The sequence below is a fragment of the Armigeres subalbatus genome, chromosome 3 (assembly GCF_024139115.2).
Source record: "Armigeres subalbatus isolate Guangzhou_Male chromosome 3, GZ_Asu_2, whole genome shotgun sequence".
Taxonomy (NCBI): domain Eukaryota; kingdom Metazoa; phylum Arthropoda; class Insecta; order Diptera; family Culicidae; genus Armigeres; species Armigeres subalbatus.
Window position 1 is genome coordinate 426,329,180 of NC_085141.1, and position 21,547 is coordinate 426,350,726.

General features: G+C 42.4%; 1 protein-coding gene across 1 annotated transcript in view; it reads left to right on the forward strand.

Moving 5' to 3' along the window:
- The window catches only part of LOC134227438 (sodium-dependent serotonin transporter), a 115,427-nt gene extending 102,750 nt beyond the window's left edge, over positions 1 to 12,677 (forward strand). Inside the window, exons 6-8 of the mRNA XM_062708930.1 lie at positions 10,616 to 10,816; positions 10,880 to 11,047; positions 11,109 to 12,677. Of these exons, the coding sequence (XP_062564914.1) occupies positions 10,616 to 10,816; positions 10,880 to 11,047; positions 11,109 to 11,189 (450 nt within the window). The 3' untranslated portion in view covers positions 11,190 to 12,677. The remainder of the gene's footprint in view (positions 1 to 10,615; positions 10,817 to 10,879; positions 11,048 to 11,108) is intronic.
- The last annotated feature ends 8,870 nt before the right edge of the window (positions 12,678 to 21,547 follow it).

The following is a 21,547-nucleotide window of genomic DNA, read 5'->3' on the forward strand; positions in this document are numbered from 1 at the left end:
CCTTCCAGGTATTACGTAAGTTAGAATGAAAAAATATAAAAAATAAATAAAAATCGTGTGATAAAACGTTATCGCGTCACCTAACTTCAACATAAACAATGCACCTCAATGTATTTATCTGTCCACACAAATCAGAAAAGCGAACGCATGGTACTTTGTTGTCAAACAAATGCCAGCAGTATTTTTTTTTCATCAGTTTTCTAGCAACATATTACGGTACCACCATGATCATATTTTGACGAAATTTTTGGGCATATTGTTTAATTGTTTTTATTTTTTCTTATAATTTGTAGATCTAATATATTTTTTAAATTAAATCTTGGTTTTCAAATAGGCGCAAATGATTTTGAGTTTGTGCGTGTGTTATTCATCGCAAGCGGAAGAAAAGTGTGATCTCCATAGTTTGCAGTCGCTATCGGGCGAATAAGTACAGAAGGCTGCGCCTCGGTTCGGTCGTCAAAAACGCGATCCTCGACAGTTTGCATATGACACTGGGCATGTATGGTGAGTAGTGTCCATGCTTGGTTTAAAGACACGTCGAACGATCTGGTATCGTTGTACTTTGTGCGGTCGAGAAGTAAATCAATATGCGTTTGATCGTGTTTCTGCTCGGCGTGCATTTAGTTAGTTTGTTCTGCTTTGTGCGGCTGAATCATGGTTAGCTCAAATCATTGTGTAAAAAAGAATGGCATGGTCGTATCGTTTATCAGAGTGAATCCATCTATGCCTACTGACTATCTGATAATTCTTCCTGTGGATTTTGTGGAGATGCAGAGGTAATCACGGTCTTCAACTAGCAAAAACCATCTACTAATATTCCTTCCCTCGTCTTAACTGACTACAATGATGTGGCCGGCGCTGGTGTAGCCAGTCAAAGCTAAGCTAAGCTAAACTAGGCGCAAATGATTTTGAGTTTGACCCTGAATTTAATATCAACGATTATGCTCTGAATTGGAGAGGTTGGGTTGTTTCAACGGCAGCAGTATTGCGGAATTTGTATAAACCAGGCACTTTACATGAGGCTATTTCTGTGCGTTTTGAAATGAATTCTGTTGTTCACTTGTCATGCTATCACCAGCGCTAAGTAGCAACTGGCAGGGGAGAGGGCTGAAAGCAGCGACCCTCAGGTCCAACCTAGAAACCTTCCGCAAGCCAATTGAATAAAATATACTGCAGAACAATTAACAAAGCAAATTGAAACTACATACTTCAAATTTTAATTTTTTTTTTAAATGAAGCTGGACCAAAAAGCGAAACAAAGACATAGATCACGGTTGTCTTTCACGGCAGAGAGTCTTCATCACAAACTTCGGCCGGGTGGCCATCTGGAGCTGTTCGGTTATCCACAAATCCAATGGTTGAATGCGCTGTTCTCCAAAGTTTAATCGATGCAGTCAGATAGAAAACCTAAACATAGCGCATAACGGAAACGTGTAGTTTTCGGCTGTTGCAGTCTTGTAACGCAGCAAAAACAAGTTTACTTCTGCATCCGACGGTTTCGGTAATTTATTTTACCTTTTTCAAGGATTCTAAAATTATTTTGCAATTAGTTTCTTTTACAATTTTTGTTTCAAGCCCACCCTATGTTTACTTACGGAAGATTGTTTTTTTGTACAAATAATAGTGTTACACACTGATATTGTCCATCCAAAATTGCAATGGCGCCCGCTTCGGCTAAAAAATTCTATAGTTGAAAACCCATTTCAAATTAATGATAATCCTACTCACTGCATGGGTTTCAATTATTTTGAGATACAGTGTATCGTGGGTGGCTTTGCTATAAAACCCTAAAGCTTCTCTGTCTCGCTATGCTTTCTGTTTTAATTTTAAATCTTCTCCTACGCTTTTGAGCACTGCACCTAATAGCTGTCTTCGATTTAAACTAACACATTAGAAGGTAGTTGAGCACTGGGGAGTCTCTATTATTGTGTGAGTGTGTTGTTGCTGTTTCGTGTTTTGTTTATTTTCCCTACTTCATGTAAAATACTTGCGTAAATTGCATGTAAACCCTCTGTGTCTGTTCGTCTATTAATACTATTCGTGTTGTTTGTAATGTGACACATTTCGAGGAACTGTAGTGTGTGTGTGTTCTTATCTCTATCTAGTATTTTCACATTCTCCAAAACAAAACGATGTTGTTTTTCGATGCTGTGCTGCATCAGCGCTGTTTTTTCTCCTAGACTCATTATTTGCGGATCGTTTGTGTTAATTCCTTCTCGTATCAGTTTGTCCATCGTCGGAGACGAGCCAGCCTCGGGCTGAAAGTCTCTTTAATAAAGACACAAAAAAAAAAAAAAAAAAAGTTTATCCATCGTATTGTAGTATGTTTGATGTCCTTGCATTCTTGTTTTCAGGCGATTTGTTGTCATTCCAACATATGAAGCTTTGCAGCTGCCGCACGGAATGAAGTAGATAACATTGGTTTGCTGGTCTACTGGAATAGGATCTTTGACTTTGGTGAAAAGTGCTCTGACTGCTCGGACATTGTATTTGGCGAGCCGTATGTTTTGGTAATCGCGCTGTAGTACCCTGTCGATCCTATTAGACAGGTGAGGTATGAATGGAATGCGACGGTAGGTATATTCCAGGTTTGCTTGTTGCTGTTGAGGTTCGTTATTGTTTTCATTCATTCGGTTAGCGATTCTATGACGTAATGACTTTGGATAGTCATTGAGTTTGAGTTGCTCATCGATAATTTTTGCTTTTGCCTGTTCATCGAGATTAGTCGAAAGCTGATTGACACGTCTAGCAAAATTTGTTGCCATATTTAGTTTTTGGCTCAGTGGGTGGTAGGATCGAAAGTTCAGAAATCTTCCGCTAGCAATGGGTTTCTGATACCATTCGGTTTTCACCTTCTGGTTGCTTTGTCTAATTAAGAGCATGTCCAAGAAGGGTAATCTGTTATCCACTTCCAGTTCGTAGGTAAACTGGATGTGGATGTCATAGCTGTTGAAGATGTCTAGCACGTGTTGTAATTGGTCGAGCGGGATTGCTGTTATAAGGTCATCTACATATTTGCGCAGGAATGGAAGTGGGACTTTGAGCATTCGAACTACGGTGTCCAGCAATGATTCCATCACCCAATCCGCTATTGCCGGCGAGAGTGGATTACCCATAGCTGTACCAAATATTTGTTGATAAAATTGGCCGCCAAATTGGAAGTAGCTGGCGTCAATACAAAATTCCATTATTTCTAGAAACAGGTCCAAACAGATGTTTGTATTTGGCCTGATTTCATCCCACCTCATAATTACGGCACTAGTTACCAGTGATTTAGGTATCGAGGTAAAAAGCGCTTTCACGTCTAGTGATATTAACACGTGATTCTCCGGTAGGGTGACGTTATTAATAAATTCGCAAAATGAGAAGGAGTCTTTGATGTTGTAATTGCTTACCAACGACTTCTGGATGACCTTTCCGATGAATTTGGATAAATTGTACGACGGGGCCGACATATTTGGTACAACAGGTCGTAACGGTAATCCTGCTTTATGTGCTTTGGGTTGTCCATATATTCTCGGGCATACTGCGTTGTATACTGTGAGATGTCTCGCTGTTTTGTCATCGATGAGATTTAAATTTTTGAGTCGTCGTACTATGCTGTTGTTCTGTTTCTCGTATCGTGATGTTGGGTCCCGAGCGATTGGGTTGTATGTTTCTCGATCCTGCAGCAACTCCTGCATTTTCTTCTTGTAGTCTTCAGCTTCCATCAGAACTGTTTTGTTGCCTTTGTCTGACTTAACAACGTAGACATTAGGGTTATCTTTCAAAAACTTCCTGGTAGTTATTTGTGCGCTTTCACAGAACTTCGCAACAGGATCAAGGTGATTGTTTTTGTTTTTGATGTTGTGTATGTAGTTAAGTATCACGTTGGCAATGGCACTTCGGTTGCGATCTTGTATTTCAATAATTGGATTGGTTTTGATGACTTGTTCTACATCCGCCATTAGGTGGTAGAACGGAACACTCTCTGCTTGGGTTATTGGTAACGCAAATTTTGGACCAAGGCTGAGTAACGTCTCGGTCTCTGGTGGTATGGCCAACTGTGTACCATTGTGTATGGCTTTTGGATTGTGTGTTGGAAGCTCCTCGCTGTGTGTCGGCTGTCTGTTTCGGGAAACGATGTTTTGAAATTTTCGTTTTGTTCTGCTAGTCCGCGCGTTAATATTTCGTTGGTTGAACCGCTCTTGGCTTTCGAAAAACTCCACCTTGATCGCTTCCGGTAATGTGGATGTCCGGATATTCTCCGCCAACGCTGTTAATTTCTTCCGAAAAATTTCAATCTTGTGGAACGTTTGTTTTATTTCCAAATTCAGTATTGTCTTCATGAATTTGTTTATGCAGTTTTGCACTTTATTAGAAAACGGGCCATTCTCCTCCAGTAATGGGTATGTGAAACGGAAACTATTTGCAAAATGCGCCGGAAATACTCCTTTCCTTCGGCATCTGATCAGGAACGCTTTTCGACTGACCATGTTGCCGACCTTTCTGGTGCTGTTAGCGTAGTTTTTAAGCATGTGTTTGGCATCTGCACCATGATTGTTTCCAATCTCGTCATAGAAGTGGGCGCCGGGGGTGTTAGCCATGTTACTCAACGAATTAATGCTTAACGACTGTGGATACTTAACGGAAACGTGTAGTTTTCGGCTGTTGCAGTCTTGTAACGCAGCAAAAACAAGTTTACTTCTGCATCCGACGGTTTCGGTAATTTATTTTACCTTTTTCAAGGATTCTAAAATTATTTTGCAATTAGTTTCTTTTACAATTTTTGTTTCAAGCCCACCCTATGTTTACTCACGGAAGATTGTTTTTTTGTACAAATAGTAGTGTTACACACTGATATTGTCCATCCAAAATTGCAATGGCGCCCGCTTCGGCTAAAATAAATTCTATAGTTGAAAACCCATTTCAAATTAATGATAATCCTACTCACTGCATGGGTTTCAATTATTTTGAGATACAGTGTATCGTGGGTGGCTTTTGCTATAAAACCCTAAAGCTTCTCTGTCTCGCTATGCTTTCTGTTTTAATTTTAAATCTTCTCCTACGCTTTTGAGCACTGCACCTAATAGCTGTCTTCGACCAACATCACGATACGAGAGACAAAACAACAGCATAGTACGACGACTCAAAAATTTAAATCTCATCGATGACAAAACAGCGAGACATCTCACAGTATACAACGCAGTATGCCCGAGAATATATGGACAACCCAAAGCACATAAAGCAGGATTACCGCTACGGCCTGTTGTACCAAATATGTCGGCCCCGTCGTACAATTTATCCAAATTCATCGGAAAGGTCATCCAGAAGTCGTTGGTAAGCAATTACAACATCAAAGACTCCTTCTCATTTTGCGAATTTATTAATAACGTCACCCTACCGGAGAATCACGTGTTAATATCACTAGACGTGAAAGCGCTTTTTACCTCGATACCTAAATCACTGGTAACTAGTGCCGTAATTATGAGGTGGGATGAAATCAGGCCAAATACAAACATCTGTTTGGACCTGTTTCTAGAAATAATGGAATTTTGTATTGACGCCAGCTACTTCCAATTTGGCGGCCAATTTTATCAACAAATATTTGGTACAGCTATGGGTAATCCACTCTCGCCGGCAATAGCGGATTGGGTGATGGAATCATTGCTGGACACCGTAGTTCGAATGCTCAAAGTCCCACTTCCATTCCTGCGCAAATATGTAGATGACCTTATAACAGCAATCCCGCTCGACCAATTACAACACGTGCTAGACATCTTCATCAGCTATGACATCCACATCCAGTTTACCTACGAACTGGAAGTGGATAACAAATTACCCTTCTTGGACATGCTCTTAATTAGACAAAGCAACCAGAAGGTGAAAACCGAATGGTATCAGAAACCCATTGCTAGTGGAAGATTTCTGAACTTTCGATCCTACCACCCATGGCAACAAATTTTGCTAGACGTGTCAATCAGCTTTCGACTAATCTCGATGAACAGGCAAAAGCAAAAATTATCGATGAGCAACTCAAACTCAATGACTATCCAAAGTCATTACGTCATAGAATCGCTAACCGAATGAATGAAAACAATAACGAACCTCAACAGCAACAAGCAAACCTGGAATATACCTACCGTCGCATTCCATTCATACCTCACCTGTCTAATAGGATCGACAGGGTACTACAGCGCGATTACCAAAACATACGGCTCGCCAAATACAATGTCCGAGCAGTCAGAGCACTTTTCACCAAAGTCAAAGATCCTATTCCAGTAGACCAGCAAACCAATGTTATCTACTTCATTCCGTGCGGCAGCTGCAAAGCTTCATATGTTGGAATGACAACAAATCGCCTGAAAACAAGAATGCAAGGACATCAAACATACTACAACACGATGGACAAACTGATACGAGAAGGAATTAACACAAACGATCCACAAATAATGAGTCTAGGAGAAAAAACAGCGCTGATGCAGCACAGCATCGAAAAACAACATCGTTTTGTTTTGGAGAATGTGAAAATACTAGATAGAGATAAGAACACACACACACTACAGTTCCTCGAAATGTGTCACATTACAAACAACACGAATAGTATTAATAGACGAACAGACACAGAGGGTTTACATGCAATTTACGCAAGTATTTTACATGAAGTAGGGAAAATAAACAAAACACGAAACAGCAACAACACACTCACACAATAATAGAGACTCCCCAGTGCTCAACTACCTTCTAATGTGTTAGTTTAAATCGAAGACAGCTATTAGGTGCAGTGCTCAAAAGCGTAGGAGAAGATTTAAAATTAAAACAGAAAGCATAGCGAGACAGAGAAGCTTTAGGGTTTTATAGCAAAAGCCACCCACGATACACTGTATCTCAAAATAATTGAAACCCATGCAGTGAGTAGGATTATCATTAATTTGAAATGGGTTTTCAACTATAGAATTTTTTAGCCGAAGCGGGCGCCATTGCAATTTTGGATGGACAATATCAGTGTGTAACACTATTATTTGTACAAAAAAACAATCTTCCGTAAGTAAACATAGGGTGGGCTTGAAACAAAAATTGTAAAAGAAACTAATTGCAAAATAATTTTAGAATCCTTGAAAAAGGTAAAATAAATTACCGAAACCGTCGGATGCAGAAGTAAACTTGTTTTTGCTGCGTTACAAGACTGCAACAGCCGAAAACTACACGTTTCCGTTAAGTATCCACAGTCGTTAAGCATTAATTCATAGCGCATAACATCAATCCATAAAACCAAAAAAAAATGGAACCCAGGTTAAAAATTTCCAGAGCGAAGGATTTCCACAAAAAACTAATCGGAGCGGAGGGTTTCCATGAAAAACTGATCAGAACGTCAGTTAGGCGAAGAGGGCGAAGATTATAATATGCAGATCGCAGTCAAACAAAAGGTAGAATATTGTAGAAAGCATGGCTCACTCTGATAGCGACAGTTTTCGTGTTCCAGCTACACAGGAATTGTTCGGTTGGTGTCAATATAAGGAAATGATGTTAGCGAAGCCGTTAAGGAAAACCTGTCCTTGTTGATATGATGGTTTATGAGCAGAGGACTTACGACCCGCATTGGGGTTCTTTTCTTAGATGGCCTGGTCACTGGGGGAGCTTACAACCCTAGAATAATCAAGAAGGCCCGCATACCTCTGTGGGTGGGACTTACTCCTGGGAGGCGCAAGGTGAATCAAGGTAGTACATCCCTCAGGTAGATGATAGGCTTACGGTATCGTCAAACTTTGCATAACGGTTGATCACATAATCTAATGAGTTTTGTACTTCGCAGATTTCACAATCGATCCGACAGGGCCTTCCGCCGAGATTTTGGCCGGACTCGCATTCTTGTTTGGCTCTTCGATAGTAACCGGGCTTGCATCTTTTCGACTCGCGTTGCGGAACTTTTCCGGACTCGCATTTCTTCATCTAGCGCAACGGAACTGTTCCGGACTCGCATTCACATTTAGCGCTTCGGTAACAACCGGACTCGCATCTTTACCTCCTGCGCAACGGAACTTGTGCTTTTCGCTATGGAGTTTATTTCTTTTTTTATGAGTATGATGATTAGTTTTTGTTTGTAAAAAACGCATACGTATACACTTAAATCATTTCACAGATTTCGGTGAATTTTTCTTCAATTCACCGAAATCTCAACAGTAGATTTGTTCGGTAATTATTCCACCGATTTTCTGCAGTATTTTCCTTTGTTCAACTGTCAAAACTACCAAAAAATCTGTAAAATTTTTACCGAACAGTTCTGCTGTTGAGATTTCGGTGAAATTTCACAGAAATCTGTGATTTATTTTAAGTGTGTATGCATTGTGTTTGGTCCATAAGTCTCTCTCAAATCAGATTTTTTTCTGGGTTTCGCCTGCTTCGATTGCGCGTACACTGATGAGCGTTCACTGCAGTTTTAAACCGTTAGCCGATTATGTGCCGATATGAGCAAACAGATTCCGCAATATTACAGTGCGACCATTAGGTCAGACTCTACACACGCAAAAAAAGCGTTCATGAATTCGTGAGCTAACAAGTTCATGGTGCATTTTTCGGGAACAACAGCCACGGATTCGGGAACAACGGTCACGTTTTCTCTAACGTTCTGCAAAGCGTGACTGGTGTTCCAGAATCAATGAATTAAATCACGGAGTATTTTTGCTGGTTCACGAATTCGGGTACGATTTTTTGCATGTGGTATTGCCAATAAGGACCCGGAAGAACCCAACCCAAGCTGCTTCAGCACTTGTGGAGTCCAAGTGCGGTACAACGCCTTCGAAATATTCAGAGAAACTAGACGCCGTGGTCGAAGGCACTTTGTAGTACGTCTTCTAATCCGGCTGGCATGTTGTTGGCGAAAGCCAAATCTTCCATCAGCTTCAAGTTTTTCACGCAGCCTACGGTTTACCAACTGCTCGACGACCTTCGATACACAGGAGGTCAACGAGATAGGCCGGTAATCAGTGGTGTCGCGGGAGGAGATACTCTTTTTTGGAATCGGAATAACGTGGCTGAGGCGCCTCTCGTCGGGAAAGGCTTGATTTATCAGGTCGAGGAATATTATTTTTGTGGAACGGTGAAGTTTTTCAGCATCGGGTACCCTATTCCATCCGAACCAGACGACTTCCCGTTGCTAATTTTATACCGGGATCTCATCAATTTGTTGAATTTTTCCGAGATTCGTACAGCCGAGCCCCAGCAAACGTTTTTTGCCGAGATTTCTGTCAAAATTGCTGAAAAGCAGCAAATAATTTGCCGAAAACTTACAAACGTTACTTACAAAGTTTTTTTTTTATTTTGCTGGGCAAACGGCTGTGCGGATTTTGCCGAGCTGCATAAATAAAAACTGAGTGTGTGGTGGCTATGAGCCTATGAAAATCGACAGGGTAGCTACTGACTGATGCGAGTGATGGAAAGTATTCACCGAGTGCATTAGCCACCTCCGCTGGGTCAGGACGTCAAGGACGACTTTGGAGAAGTCGGAGAGAGTTGGCGAGGTGCTACTTTCTAATGCGCGTCGAATGTTGCCATCGAATGATTCGCAGTCAGCGGCATCATAACGCTATTGAGTCCTCTTAGTGACAGTGCTGTGGAGGGAGAGGCGTTCGCAGTGACCTGGATTGGGTAGTGGTTGCTTCCGTAGTGGTCAGAGGCAATCTACCATTTCAACACGGGAAGAGAGGATCGCCTCACAGTGGTCACATCATTGGCGATGGCCGAGTGGTAGTGTTGGTAGAATTATACTCAATCATCGGATCGGAGCCTTATGCGCCAGCTGACTGGCTTGCGATACTACAGGGAGAGCATCACACTTGAGTTTTTCGTTCAGGATGGGTCTTACCGACAGTCTGGAGATCCGATTAGGAAATCGTTTCGCAAAATTTGGTTTTCTCGCCCCAGCGGCGGTACCCAAAACAATCGCCAGCTCATAAATTTTGCTGAACTGATCGTAGATTGATGATCAGCCACACCCAAGTTCTTTAATCGCCAGTGGAAAGGTCGATTTATTTTTTTGATTTCTCTGAAATTTTCCATATACATTCTTCGTGATCAAAAAACATAGTGTGCATCATTGGTTTTCCATTTTGACTCTAGCTTAACTTTTGAACAGGGCCTAAGCAAAAACACTTTGAAAACCTTCAAAAAATAACTTGCAAACGGCTTGTCCGATCGTTTTGGTGTCTTCGGCAATGCTTTAGGTTATCATTGGGTCTATGTGAAAAAAATATACACTGTGAAAAAAAAGTTCAATAATTCTCAAAAACGAATTTTTCAATATTTTTTATTTTTTGACATTTTGATCATATAGGCTTTACGTATATCTAGTATACGTTAAAGGAAAAAAGATAAATAACTTCCTGCAGAACTTCAACAAAATCCGTTGACACCTTGAAGAAATTTTCATAGAAATTCAGAAAGATTTATTTTACTTGATTTGGGAGATTTGATAATTTTAATAATCTAAGATTCATGAGGTAAACCAGTCAAGGACTGAAAATTTCTATAACAAAGAATAAAAAAAAAGACAGTTAAGACCTAGGGAAAAACGCATATTACCATGTAAATAATCAATCATCCAATACCCAGCATTACAGAACATGTTTTCTTCCAACAGGGCGGCGTTTATCTGGTGAACTTCCTGAACGTGTATGGGCCAGGCTTGGCGATCCTCTTCGTGGTGTTCGTCGAAGCAGCGGGCGTGTTTTGGTTCTATGGCGTGGAAAACTTCTCCTCCGATATCGAGCAGATGTTGGGCAAGAAACCGTCACTATTCTGGCGGATCTGTTGGAAGTACATCAGCCCAACGTTTTTGTTTGTAAGAATTTTCTTTTCGTGATTGAAAGTTGATTTTAAAGAGTTCTACTTAAATTCGTTACAGTGCATATTGATATTCTCACTCTTGGGTTACGAAGCCATGCTGGACGGAGAGTACAAATATCCGGAATGGAGCGTAGCAGCCGGCTGGGCATTGACCCTGTCTTCAGTGCTTTGCATTCCACTCTACGTCATCTACAAGTTCATGAGGAGTGAGGGAGGTTGCAGAAGCGTAAGTGCCATAGCTTAGGAATGTGATCAGATTATTGTTTTAAACCAAACTCTCCTTGTAGCGCCTAAGGCAAACCTTCAAACCCGAACCGCTGATACCGACGGCTGTGCCCGGACAGATGTACTCCGGAACTTCCGTCTGACATGATTGCGCCAGTGATCGTAATCCACAGCATCGCCGAAAACCGTCGCCATCATCGTCGATGGGTCACTGTTGCTGCAGCGGTCCCCGCCACTGCTACAATTGCTTTAATCGTATCGATTCACCAACGAACTGTAGCTGTTCCCCGAATTGCAACTACAATACCACTAATAAGCATAATGATAGAAATGTACGTCGTTCTCCTAGTGGTACTGATAATGATAACTTTGACGGTAAGCTTAGAGTTGGTCAGATGTTGTTGAGTGTCGAAAAAGATACCCACAGCTGCAAGAAGCCTAGTGATATTGGTAGTACTTATTACTCTCGCTACAACTGCTACAGCGGTGGTAACGGAAACCTTAGTGGACTGTATTCCGAGTTCACAACGAAGAAGCTCTCGTTCCCTCTGGCCACAGAGTGGCTCGTTTGAATCCATTTGCCAAAAGTAAGACAGATCCGTCGTCATGCTGTGCTAGTTTTGCCCAATGACTTCCTCATTTTCTAGAATCGAAAGCCAATTAATCACTGAGTCGTTATAGATTTCGTTAGAAATGTTTATCTTGGTTTGGCCAAACTGCCACAAACAGCCATATGTGGCTGATTGGTCAGATGCAACTGCTCCATAATTCAATACCTCGCTCGAGTTAGGTTCCTAGTTATTATAGTTTATTCGCATTTGTTACTCTAGGCAAGTTATTTCCATGAGAGAATCTGTTACCAAAAGCAACGAGTTGATATTAACAAAAGATATTGTATAGGAATCATGTTAACCGATTGGGATTAAGAATGATGTATAGAATTTTGTTGAGATTTAGAAAATAATAAGGAATAAATAAATGTTTAGCGAATTAATCTTTTTTTATAGCTCGAAGCTAATGACAAAGAGTATTACAATAAATATATACAAAATAACTATTTAGTAACAACAGCTAGTCTGCTAAATGCCTAGCTGAGCCATAAGTGTTTGTGAGATGTGCTTTTAGACAGAAGATACAAAAAATTGAATGTTCGTAGCTAATAGGGTACCTGTGCAACGCATTCAGTAAGTTTTGTTTACTGGAATTGGAAAAATGATCCGGATGATGAATCAGATTTAATGCAAGGTTTGACCAAGGTTTTGTAGAGGGACGTAGAGAGTTGTTGGTGACAAGAACAAAATGTAGTTTTCAATGTTTTTATCCAATTTTTTGAAAATGTTGATAAGAATATAATGTAAAAATGTTTCCTTGAATAACTTTATCGATTTTTTTTAAAAGGAAACTATATTCTCAGAATCATTTGTCGAAAAGAGAGAAAAAATACAACGGAATGTCTAAAACATCTCTTTACTTCTCCGCTATAAATTTGAAAAGGTGCTCCAATTGCAAGCAGCCATTTGCAATTTGAGCATCATGCGATATTTGCGGTGATTATGAATGTATTAAAATTTGATTCTCACGGAGAATTATTTGTTTGGCATGAAATGACAATAAAGAAGACTATTATTTCATTTGCTACCTTTAACATACTCTTTCTACTTACTTTATCCGAAATATTAAATTCTTGAAAATATGAATTCATTCGCTTTTTAGATTGTTTCATAGCAGTTTTAAATCTTGGGCACATATACCCCTGGAATTAGTGTCTACAAGAAAGATGGAATTCCAGTGAATGTCTTCACATATTATGACGAGTTAGTGCTATAATATTCAACCCTGTGAGACAAGTATGGGACACCGATATCCGACGATTTTTTTTTAGTTTAATTCTACACAGTTAAAAATTCTGAAAATTACACTCTATGGAAATATTTGACAAAATATTTTTTGTTAAGAAAATTATTTTGAGCTTTTTAGTGGAATGTCTTCACTTGTCATAAGACGAGTTTGTACAATCCCCTTGAATTTCACCACTTAATTGTATCTTGACAGATACGTATTTCGACCTCAACAGTAAGGCCGTCTTCAGTAATTAGATTAGATTCAAGGGGATTGTACAAACTCGTCTTATGACAAGTGAAAATATTTTTTGTTTAATAGCCTCTAATTTTACACCCAACTTATTCTTCTACGCAATATTGAATGCAAGCTTCATAGCTGCGATAACCAATAGTTTTAAAAAGTGATGGAAATATGTAATTATTGGGTAAGTATTCCGTGAGCTATGCTGAGACTCCCTGAATCGATGGCCTCAGGGTCGGCACGCTCACCTCAAGTACTCGCGGACAGGGAACTGTCGCAATCAAAATGCAGGGAAAACCACAGAACTTCATAATGCGACAGTTTATTCTCTCCACTCTTTCACTTTCTTAAGCCTAGCTAATCTGACTTTGGGACCCCCTGTCCTGGCAGCACTCCACCACTCTCTTCTTCTTTTTCCAACTCCTGTTTTACCTCGCCCGTCCTTCCTTGTCATCAACCTTCGTTGCAAGGGCATTTACGCCGGCGACGGCGGCTTTCTTCCTCCTTGGTACGGAATCTTCACTTCCTTCGCTCTTCAACGGCCTACGTAGCGTCGGTGATTGACACTTTTTTCTTTCTGTGGTCCTTCTGTGGCCGACGACTCGGCTCGCTGAGGCTTACCGGTGGTAACGCCGGGGTGACTTGGGGATCTCCCTCGCTCCTTGCTACGCTGCAATTTCGCCAATAAGATGGCCGATCGACTATCGGCGGAAACAATGCCGTATTAGGCCGACTACGGAACTGGGGAATGACGGCGGTTCTTGAGAGCGTTTTTAAACCAAAAAACGGCAGGGTTTTGAGAAGGAGAAAATGCTGGGATCAGCTTCTGCCACGGAAGCTGCCACTTCAAGCTACCTGACGTCTTCTACGCCTAGTATTCTTCCACAAACTCTGTCACTTCAACTTTTTCTAACTCGGTAACTTTCAAACTTTCATCCGTTCACTTCGAAATGCGTTGGATAAGTGACCGGTTTTTGTTTCCCGCATTCTAGGTCATAACCTCCTTTTCCAGGTCAGTCACCTCGCACCCTTGCATCCACCCGATTACGCCACCCCTTCATGGCTGCTTGACGGTGGTGCTTCTGGTCCTCTTGTGTTGGGTTGGAGAACTATTGTGAGTGGTTGGCTGCGGTCTTATAGGGTGGTGGAGGCTAATCACGTTCTGCTCTATTGCAGTCGCTACTGTACTGTGAAAACCTACACATAAAGACGAGGTTTACCTACCATTTACGAACAATTCACGCATAACACTACAATTCCACGAATTTCTCAGCAACACTCATCACATGACATAACCAATAGTTACATATTGTAGAGCTCCACAATCGTCGGTCTTGGACGATGTTCCTCCAGTTTCCCCGAACGTTCAGGGTCCCCAGGTCCGATTCCACCGCGTGCAGCCAGCGTGTTCGTGACCTTCCACGAAGACGTCGGCCTCTATCTGGTTCTCTGTTGAACATTGTTTTCGCTATTTTTTCTTCCGACATTCGCACTAAGTGACCAGCCCACTGAAGTCTGCCGTATTTTATACGATTCACAATATTTTCTTCTTTTTATACTTGATACAGCTCATGATTCATGCGTCTGCACCACACACCATTTTCTAGTTTTTTTTTTCCGAGTATTGAACGCAGCACTTTTCGCTTGAAAACCCCGAAAGCTCAAGCATGATTGTGGAAGGCGTAGTGCTCTTCTCTTCTACTCCTCAAGAAAGCGTAATCATTCAATTGTTGGAAAAGAAGATTAAACTACATATTTTGGTCGATTAAACAGTGATGGCTGATAACTAAAAGATAACTAAATGAGTTATTTCAGTAAGTAACATGTATAACAAAATGTGTTATGAACTTAATATCAGTGATAACTTAATTTGTTGTCATTTAGTTATAGCAGGAACTAAATTCTGGTTTCATTTTTGTTATGTTGGCTGTTAATTCAGTCAAGATGATAACAAATTGAGTTATCAGAATGTTAGATAACCAGATAATAAAATTTGTTATCAATTAGTTATTCATCGTTTTTTCAACTTCACAACATATAAGGTTTGATTCTTCATAAAATTTGTAGCAAAAGTTATCCTGAAAAAGTTTGTCGAAGACACCAAGTTCGTTATTCCGTTACTTTGTTACCGAATACGATAACAATTTAATAGTTCCACATACTTGCTTGCACGACATTAACCAGATTAAAAAGACTAATTACATAGACCCCAAATTGTGAGACTATGTATGTAGTAGAAAAATGGGTAGAATAATTGTATGTCAATTATCGATATGAGATTATTCTACCCTCACCGTGTAAATGTACTAACGTTACCAAACGACGACTCGCCTTTGGGCGAAATACCGCGGAGGCAACCCGAGATCCGGGGCGAAGAAAGAAGTAAAGGGAAAGAGCGAAATAGGATTGTTGGATCGAGATCAGTCGGCTGTAAACCATAAGGCAAGCAAGTCCAGCGATAAAAGTTTTTATTTCCTAAAACCACCGCCAAACCCGTGGGGCAGATTTATGAGCTGCCAGGTGAAGCCGGAGGTGATTCCTCATCTCGTCGAGGACAGCAAGGACCGTGAGCATCCGGAAAGAGTGTCCATCGTAAGGAGCCCCGACCCTGGTTACCTATTTGGAAGGGTTATCGTGAGCCTCCTGGGAAGGCCAACATAAAGTTGCTTTCGACAACACGTGCTGTTACCTACATTCAAAAAGGCCGACGCGAGAACCCACGCCGTCGGTGCTCGCCAATACTGTACGGTGACCAGCCAAGCTCTACGCCGTGGAAACGCAAGCACCATTCCCGGCGGTCCGCCAATCATCGGTGGCATCCTCTAGTCCAAGCGAGTCCGGCCTGCACCTCGGAAGTCCGTCACTGCGTTAGTTGAAGGAGGGATCGACTCGTATTATCAACCATTCATTTAATTTATTTAGTTAACATCTAAACAGATAACACTGAATCAACAATTTGACGCCACAATGCACGGTTCGAGGCCGCATCTCTCCATCCTAGGATACGCCCCACACTCGCCAAGTCGTTCTGCACCTGGTCTGCCCATCTCGCTCGCTGCGCTCCACGCCGTCTCGTACCTGCCGGATCGGAAGCGAACACCATCTTTGCAGGGTTGCTGTCCGGCATTCTTGCAACATGCCCTGCCCATCGTACCCTTCCGGCTTTAGCTACCTTCTGGATACTGGGTTCGCCGTAGAGTTGGGCGAGCTCATGGTTCATTCTTCGCCGCCACACACCGTCTTCTTGCACACCGCCAAAGATGGTCCTAAGCACCCGTCTCTCGAATACTTCGAGTGCTTGCAAGTTCTTCTCGAGCATTGTCCATGTTTCATGTCCGTAGAGGACAACCGGTCTTATTAACGTCTTGTACATGACACATTTGGTGCGGTGGCGAATCTTTTTCGACCGCAGTTTCTTCTGGAGCCCGTAGTAGGCCCGACTTCCACAGATGATGCGCCTTCGTATTTCACGACTAACGTTGTTGTCAGCCGTTAGCAAGGATCCGAGGTAGACGAATTCCTCGACCACCTCGAAGGTATCCCCGTCTATCGTAACACTGCTTCCCAGGCGGACCCTGTCGCGCTCGGTTCCGCCCACAAGCATGTACTTTGTCTTTGACGCATTCACCACCAGTCCAACTTTTGTTGCTTCACGTTTCAGGCGGGTGTACAGTTCTGCCAACTTTGCAAATGTTCGGCCGACAATGTCCATGTCATCCGCGAAGCAAATTAATTGACTGGATCTGTTGAAAATCGTACCCCGGCTGTTACACCCGGCTCTCCGCATGACACCTTCTAGCGCAATGTTGAACAACAGGCACGAAAGCCCATCACCTTGTCTTAGTCCCCGGCGCGATTCGAACGAACTGGAGTGTTCGCCCGAAATCTTCACACAGTTTTGCACACCATCCACCGTTGCTTTGATCAGTCTGGTAAGCTTCCCAGGAAAGCTGTTCTCGTCCATAATTTTCCATAGCTCTACGCGGTCTATACTGTCGTATGTCGCCTTGAAATCAACGAACAGATGGTGCGTTGGGACCTGGTATTCACGGCATTTTTGAAGGATTTGCCGTACAGTAAAGATCTGGTCCGTTGTCGAGCGGCCGTCAACGAAGCCGACTTGATAACTTCCCACGAACTCGTTCACTAATGGTGACAGACGACGGAAGATGATCTGGGATATCACTTTGTAGGCGGCATTAAGGATGGTGATCGCTCGAAAGTTCTCACACTCCAGTTTGTCGCCTTTCTTGTAGATGGGGCATATAACCCCTTCCTTCCACTCCTCCGGTAGCTGTTCGGTTTCCCAGATTCTGACTATCAGTTTGTGCAGGCAAGTGGCCAGCTTTTCCGGGCCCATCTTGATGAGCTCAGTTCCGATACCATCCTTACCAGCTGCTTTATTGGTCTTTAGCTGTTGAATGGCATCCTTAACTTCCCTCAAGGTGGGGGTGGTTGGCTTCCATCGTCCGCTGAACTGACGTAGTCATCTCCTCCGCTGCCTTGACTTTCACTGCCTGTACTCTCAGCGCCATTCAGATGTTCCTCGTAGTGCTGCTTCCACCTTTCGATCACCACACGTTCGTCCGTCAAGATGCTCCCATCCTTATCCCGGCACATTTCGGCTCGCGGCACGAAGCCTTTGCGGGATGCGTTGAGCTTCTGATAGAACTTGCGTGTATCTTGAGAACGGCACAGCTGCTCCATCTCCTCGCACTCCGCTTCTTCCAGGCGGCGCTTCTTCTCCAGAAAAAGGCGGGTCTGCTGTCTCCGCTTCCGTCTATAACGTTCCACGTTCTGCCGGGTACCTTGCTGCAGCGCGACCGCCCGCGCTGCGTCTTTCTCCTCCAGAATCTGTCTGCACTCTTCGTCGAACCAATCGTTCCGTCGACTTCTACCCATATACCCGACGTTGTTCTCCGCTGCGTCGTTAATGGCTGCTTTGACTGTATTCCAGCAGTCCTCAAGAGGGGCCCCATCGAGCTCACCCTCTTCCGGCAACGCTGCCTCGAGATGCTGCGCGTATGCAGTGGCGACATCAGGTTGCTTCAGTCGCTCTAGGTCGTACCGCGGCGGTCGTCGGTACCGAACATTGTTGATGACGGATAGTTTTGGGCGCAGTTTAACCATCACCAGATAGTGGTCAGAGTCGATGTTAGCGCCACGATATGTCCTGACGTCGATAATGTCGGAGAAGTGCCGTCCATCAATCAGAACGTGGTCGATTTGTGATTCTGTCTGCAGTGGTGATCTCCAGGTGTACCGATACGGGAGGCTGTGTTGGAAGTAGGTGCTGCGAATGGCCATATTCTTGGAGGCGGCGAAATCAATTAGTCGTAGGCCGTTTTCGTTCGTCAGCCGGTGAGCGCTGAACTTTCCAATAGTCGGTCTAAACTCCTCCTCTTGGCCAACCTGAGCGTTCAAATCTCCTATGATGATTTTGACGTCGTGGCTTGGGCAGCTGTCGTACTCACGTTCCAGCTGCGCGTAGAATGCGTCCTTATCATCATCAGTGCTTCCGGAGTGTGGGCTATGGACGTTGATTATGCTGAAGTTGAAGAACCGGCCTTTGATCCTCAACCTGCACATTCTTTCATTGATCGGTCACCACCCGATCACGCGCCTTTGCATATCGCCCATCACTATGAAAGCTGTTCCCAGCTCATGTGTGTTGCCGCAGCTCTGGTAGATGGTATGATTACCTCTAAACGTTCGCACCATTGATCCCTTCCAACAAACCTCCTGCAACGCTACGATGCCGAATCCACGGTCCTTGAGCACATCGGCGAGTATGCGTGTGCTCCCGATGAAGTTGAGAGATTTGCAGTTCCACGAACCGAGTTTCCAATCGCTAGTCCCTTTTCGTCGCAGTGGTCTTCGCCGATGGTTCCGGTCCGTACTCTCTTGTTGATTGTTCGTTGCTTATGATTTTTTAAAGGCTGGCTTGCAGGGCCTGACACCAAACCCCCTAAATTTCCGGAGGACCATTCCTCCTTATTTCCGGTGGACCATGGTGCACAGTTATCAACCATTATCAACCATGCCACGCCGAATCCACGAGCATTCGCAGGGCTCTTTCGGCCGTTAACGAACGCGACACGGAGCCACAGCGACAATCGACAGCCGAATCCCCAACCATCGTTCACGCCCTCGGCTCGTATAGGATACGAACCGAACCTAGGTCACCCCGCGAAGTCTGACATGCAGTCGGGGCGACACCTCCCCCGAAGCGTTCAAGGTATGTTTGGAGTATGTTCTCCGCATGACACCGTAAGGGCCCCAACTTCTCCGATCGGCCGCAACGTAAACAAACCCTAATCCACTAACCCTAATTTAAAGATGAAAAAAAAAATAAAAGAAATTTAAATGTATCTCTCTCTCATTTTTCTTTGTTTGAAGTCGTCTTATGCATGTAAGTGGTTGGTTCTGACTATTATAGTCCGCTTCTGAGTTGAGGCGTCCGTGTGTTCCCTAAAGCAGGTCGATTGCCGACCCTGAGACCTATCCTACACCCAACCAGCGGATGGCAGATTTTAATACAATTCTGCATAAGAACCTTACAGAAACTGTATAATAATTTGACATATACAATTTCGGAAGATTTTAATACAATATTTGTATAAAAAGCTTACAGAATTGTATATGCCAAGATTTTATACAATGATTGCCAGATTTGTTTTTTGGGTGTACGAGGTGAGCTAGTTTGGGACGTGAGGACGTCCACTCTCTAGACGTGTGGACGTCATCGAGAGTTACAACTTTTGGAAATTTTTTACGTTTTCTGCTGACAACCCCTTAAAAATGGGGTTTTCATCATATCTTTTTCATTTTCATTTCTACATTTTTTACATGTTTTAGAAAGTTTTAGATAATATTAAAATACGTCGTTGGGGGGCTATTGTGACTTAAAAACTTAAAAGATGAAAAAGTTATAATAGTTTTATTGGATTTTTTAGTCATATTTGATTTTACTGCTACTTGACATCGGGCAAATGGTGGCAGTCAATCTCATACGCATAGCAAAATACAAGTAATGAACTTTAATTTAATACTTGAACTGTAGAGTTGTAAGCGAATGTAAGTAATGTTTCATCAAAAACCGTTTCCTACTTTGCCAGGTAGAAATCAATCACCCACCACAGGGAGTTCATGAATTAATGCACCATGCGTCTCCATATGATTGTATGCTAATGCATCGAACATGTTCAAAACTTGTTGGCATAAAATGCAATAAATCTCCAAAAGTAATGAAATTACAAACTTGGTGTCTTCGACAAAGTTTTTCAGGGGAACTTTTGCTACAATCATCACGAAGACATATACCTTCCATGTTGTAAAGTGAAAAAAATTAATTTTTCATCTCACTTTTAGGGGGATTGATCATAAGGCTGAATACCTCCAAAGAAGCGCGTCGACTTACTGATAAAATGTCTCGAAGACGCCATTACGCTAAATCACATAATAAAGGTACTATTAAATAAACGCGCTAAAACACGATTTTAGCCACTGTGCAATGGTACGCTTTACCCAGCATTTGCCGTGCCATTTGAGTGCTACTGACGCCAATTTCAGCCACTCGACGATTTGCGGCTAAACTTTGTAACAAAACTGACGCCATTCAAGCGAATCAACTTTTGCAGCGCCTTCCGAGGGCTTTGGATTCGGCTACTGGCGGCATCTGTCTTCCCTCGTCTCAGCTCGACCTTCCCTTGTACAAAATGCTGGTCCTGAAAAAAAACTGGTTTAATTTACAAATTTTATTCGCGATGATCATGGGTTGCATTTGTTGTTCTCGACCTCTAAAATTGACTGGTTACTGGCGTTTTTTGTTCGATTGGGAAAATTTTGAGATTATTTGATCATTTGATCATAGTTATTATGATATCTAAATGTCCCCAGTCGAGTCAAGTACGAGATACTGAAGACGACCTTGAGGTCGAAATACGTATCTGTCAAGGTACAATTAAGTGGTGGAATTAAATGGTACAAACTCGTCCTACGACAAGTGAAGACATTCCACTAAAAAGCTCAAAATAATTTGATTAATCCCCATGAGTGTTTTTCAGGCAAAAATTGACTTCCAAAAGAAAACGATAGGTAAGGATTTTAAAAACTGTTCAGCAGCATTTAAGCACTTTTTATGCAAATTCCATCACATCCGTTTTATTAGTAAAATGAACAAGTGTTCATGGTTATTATATCGAACACTGCAATTAAGAAATCATTAGAATCATGATTTCAAATAGAAGGTTTCCAGGCGTCTTCTAAGCGATTTCATAATTCTTTTACGGTTGTCTTATCTAGTTTCCAGTAGTTTGCTAGTTTGTTATGTTTCTAGGGTCCTGGGGATTTTTTTTCAAAATCAGGTGGAGTTCATATGCTGTAATTTAGAAAGTAAAAATTTCGATATTCCAGATTC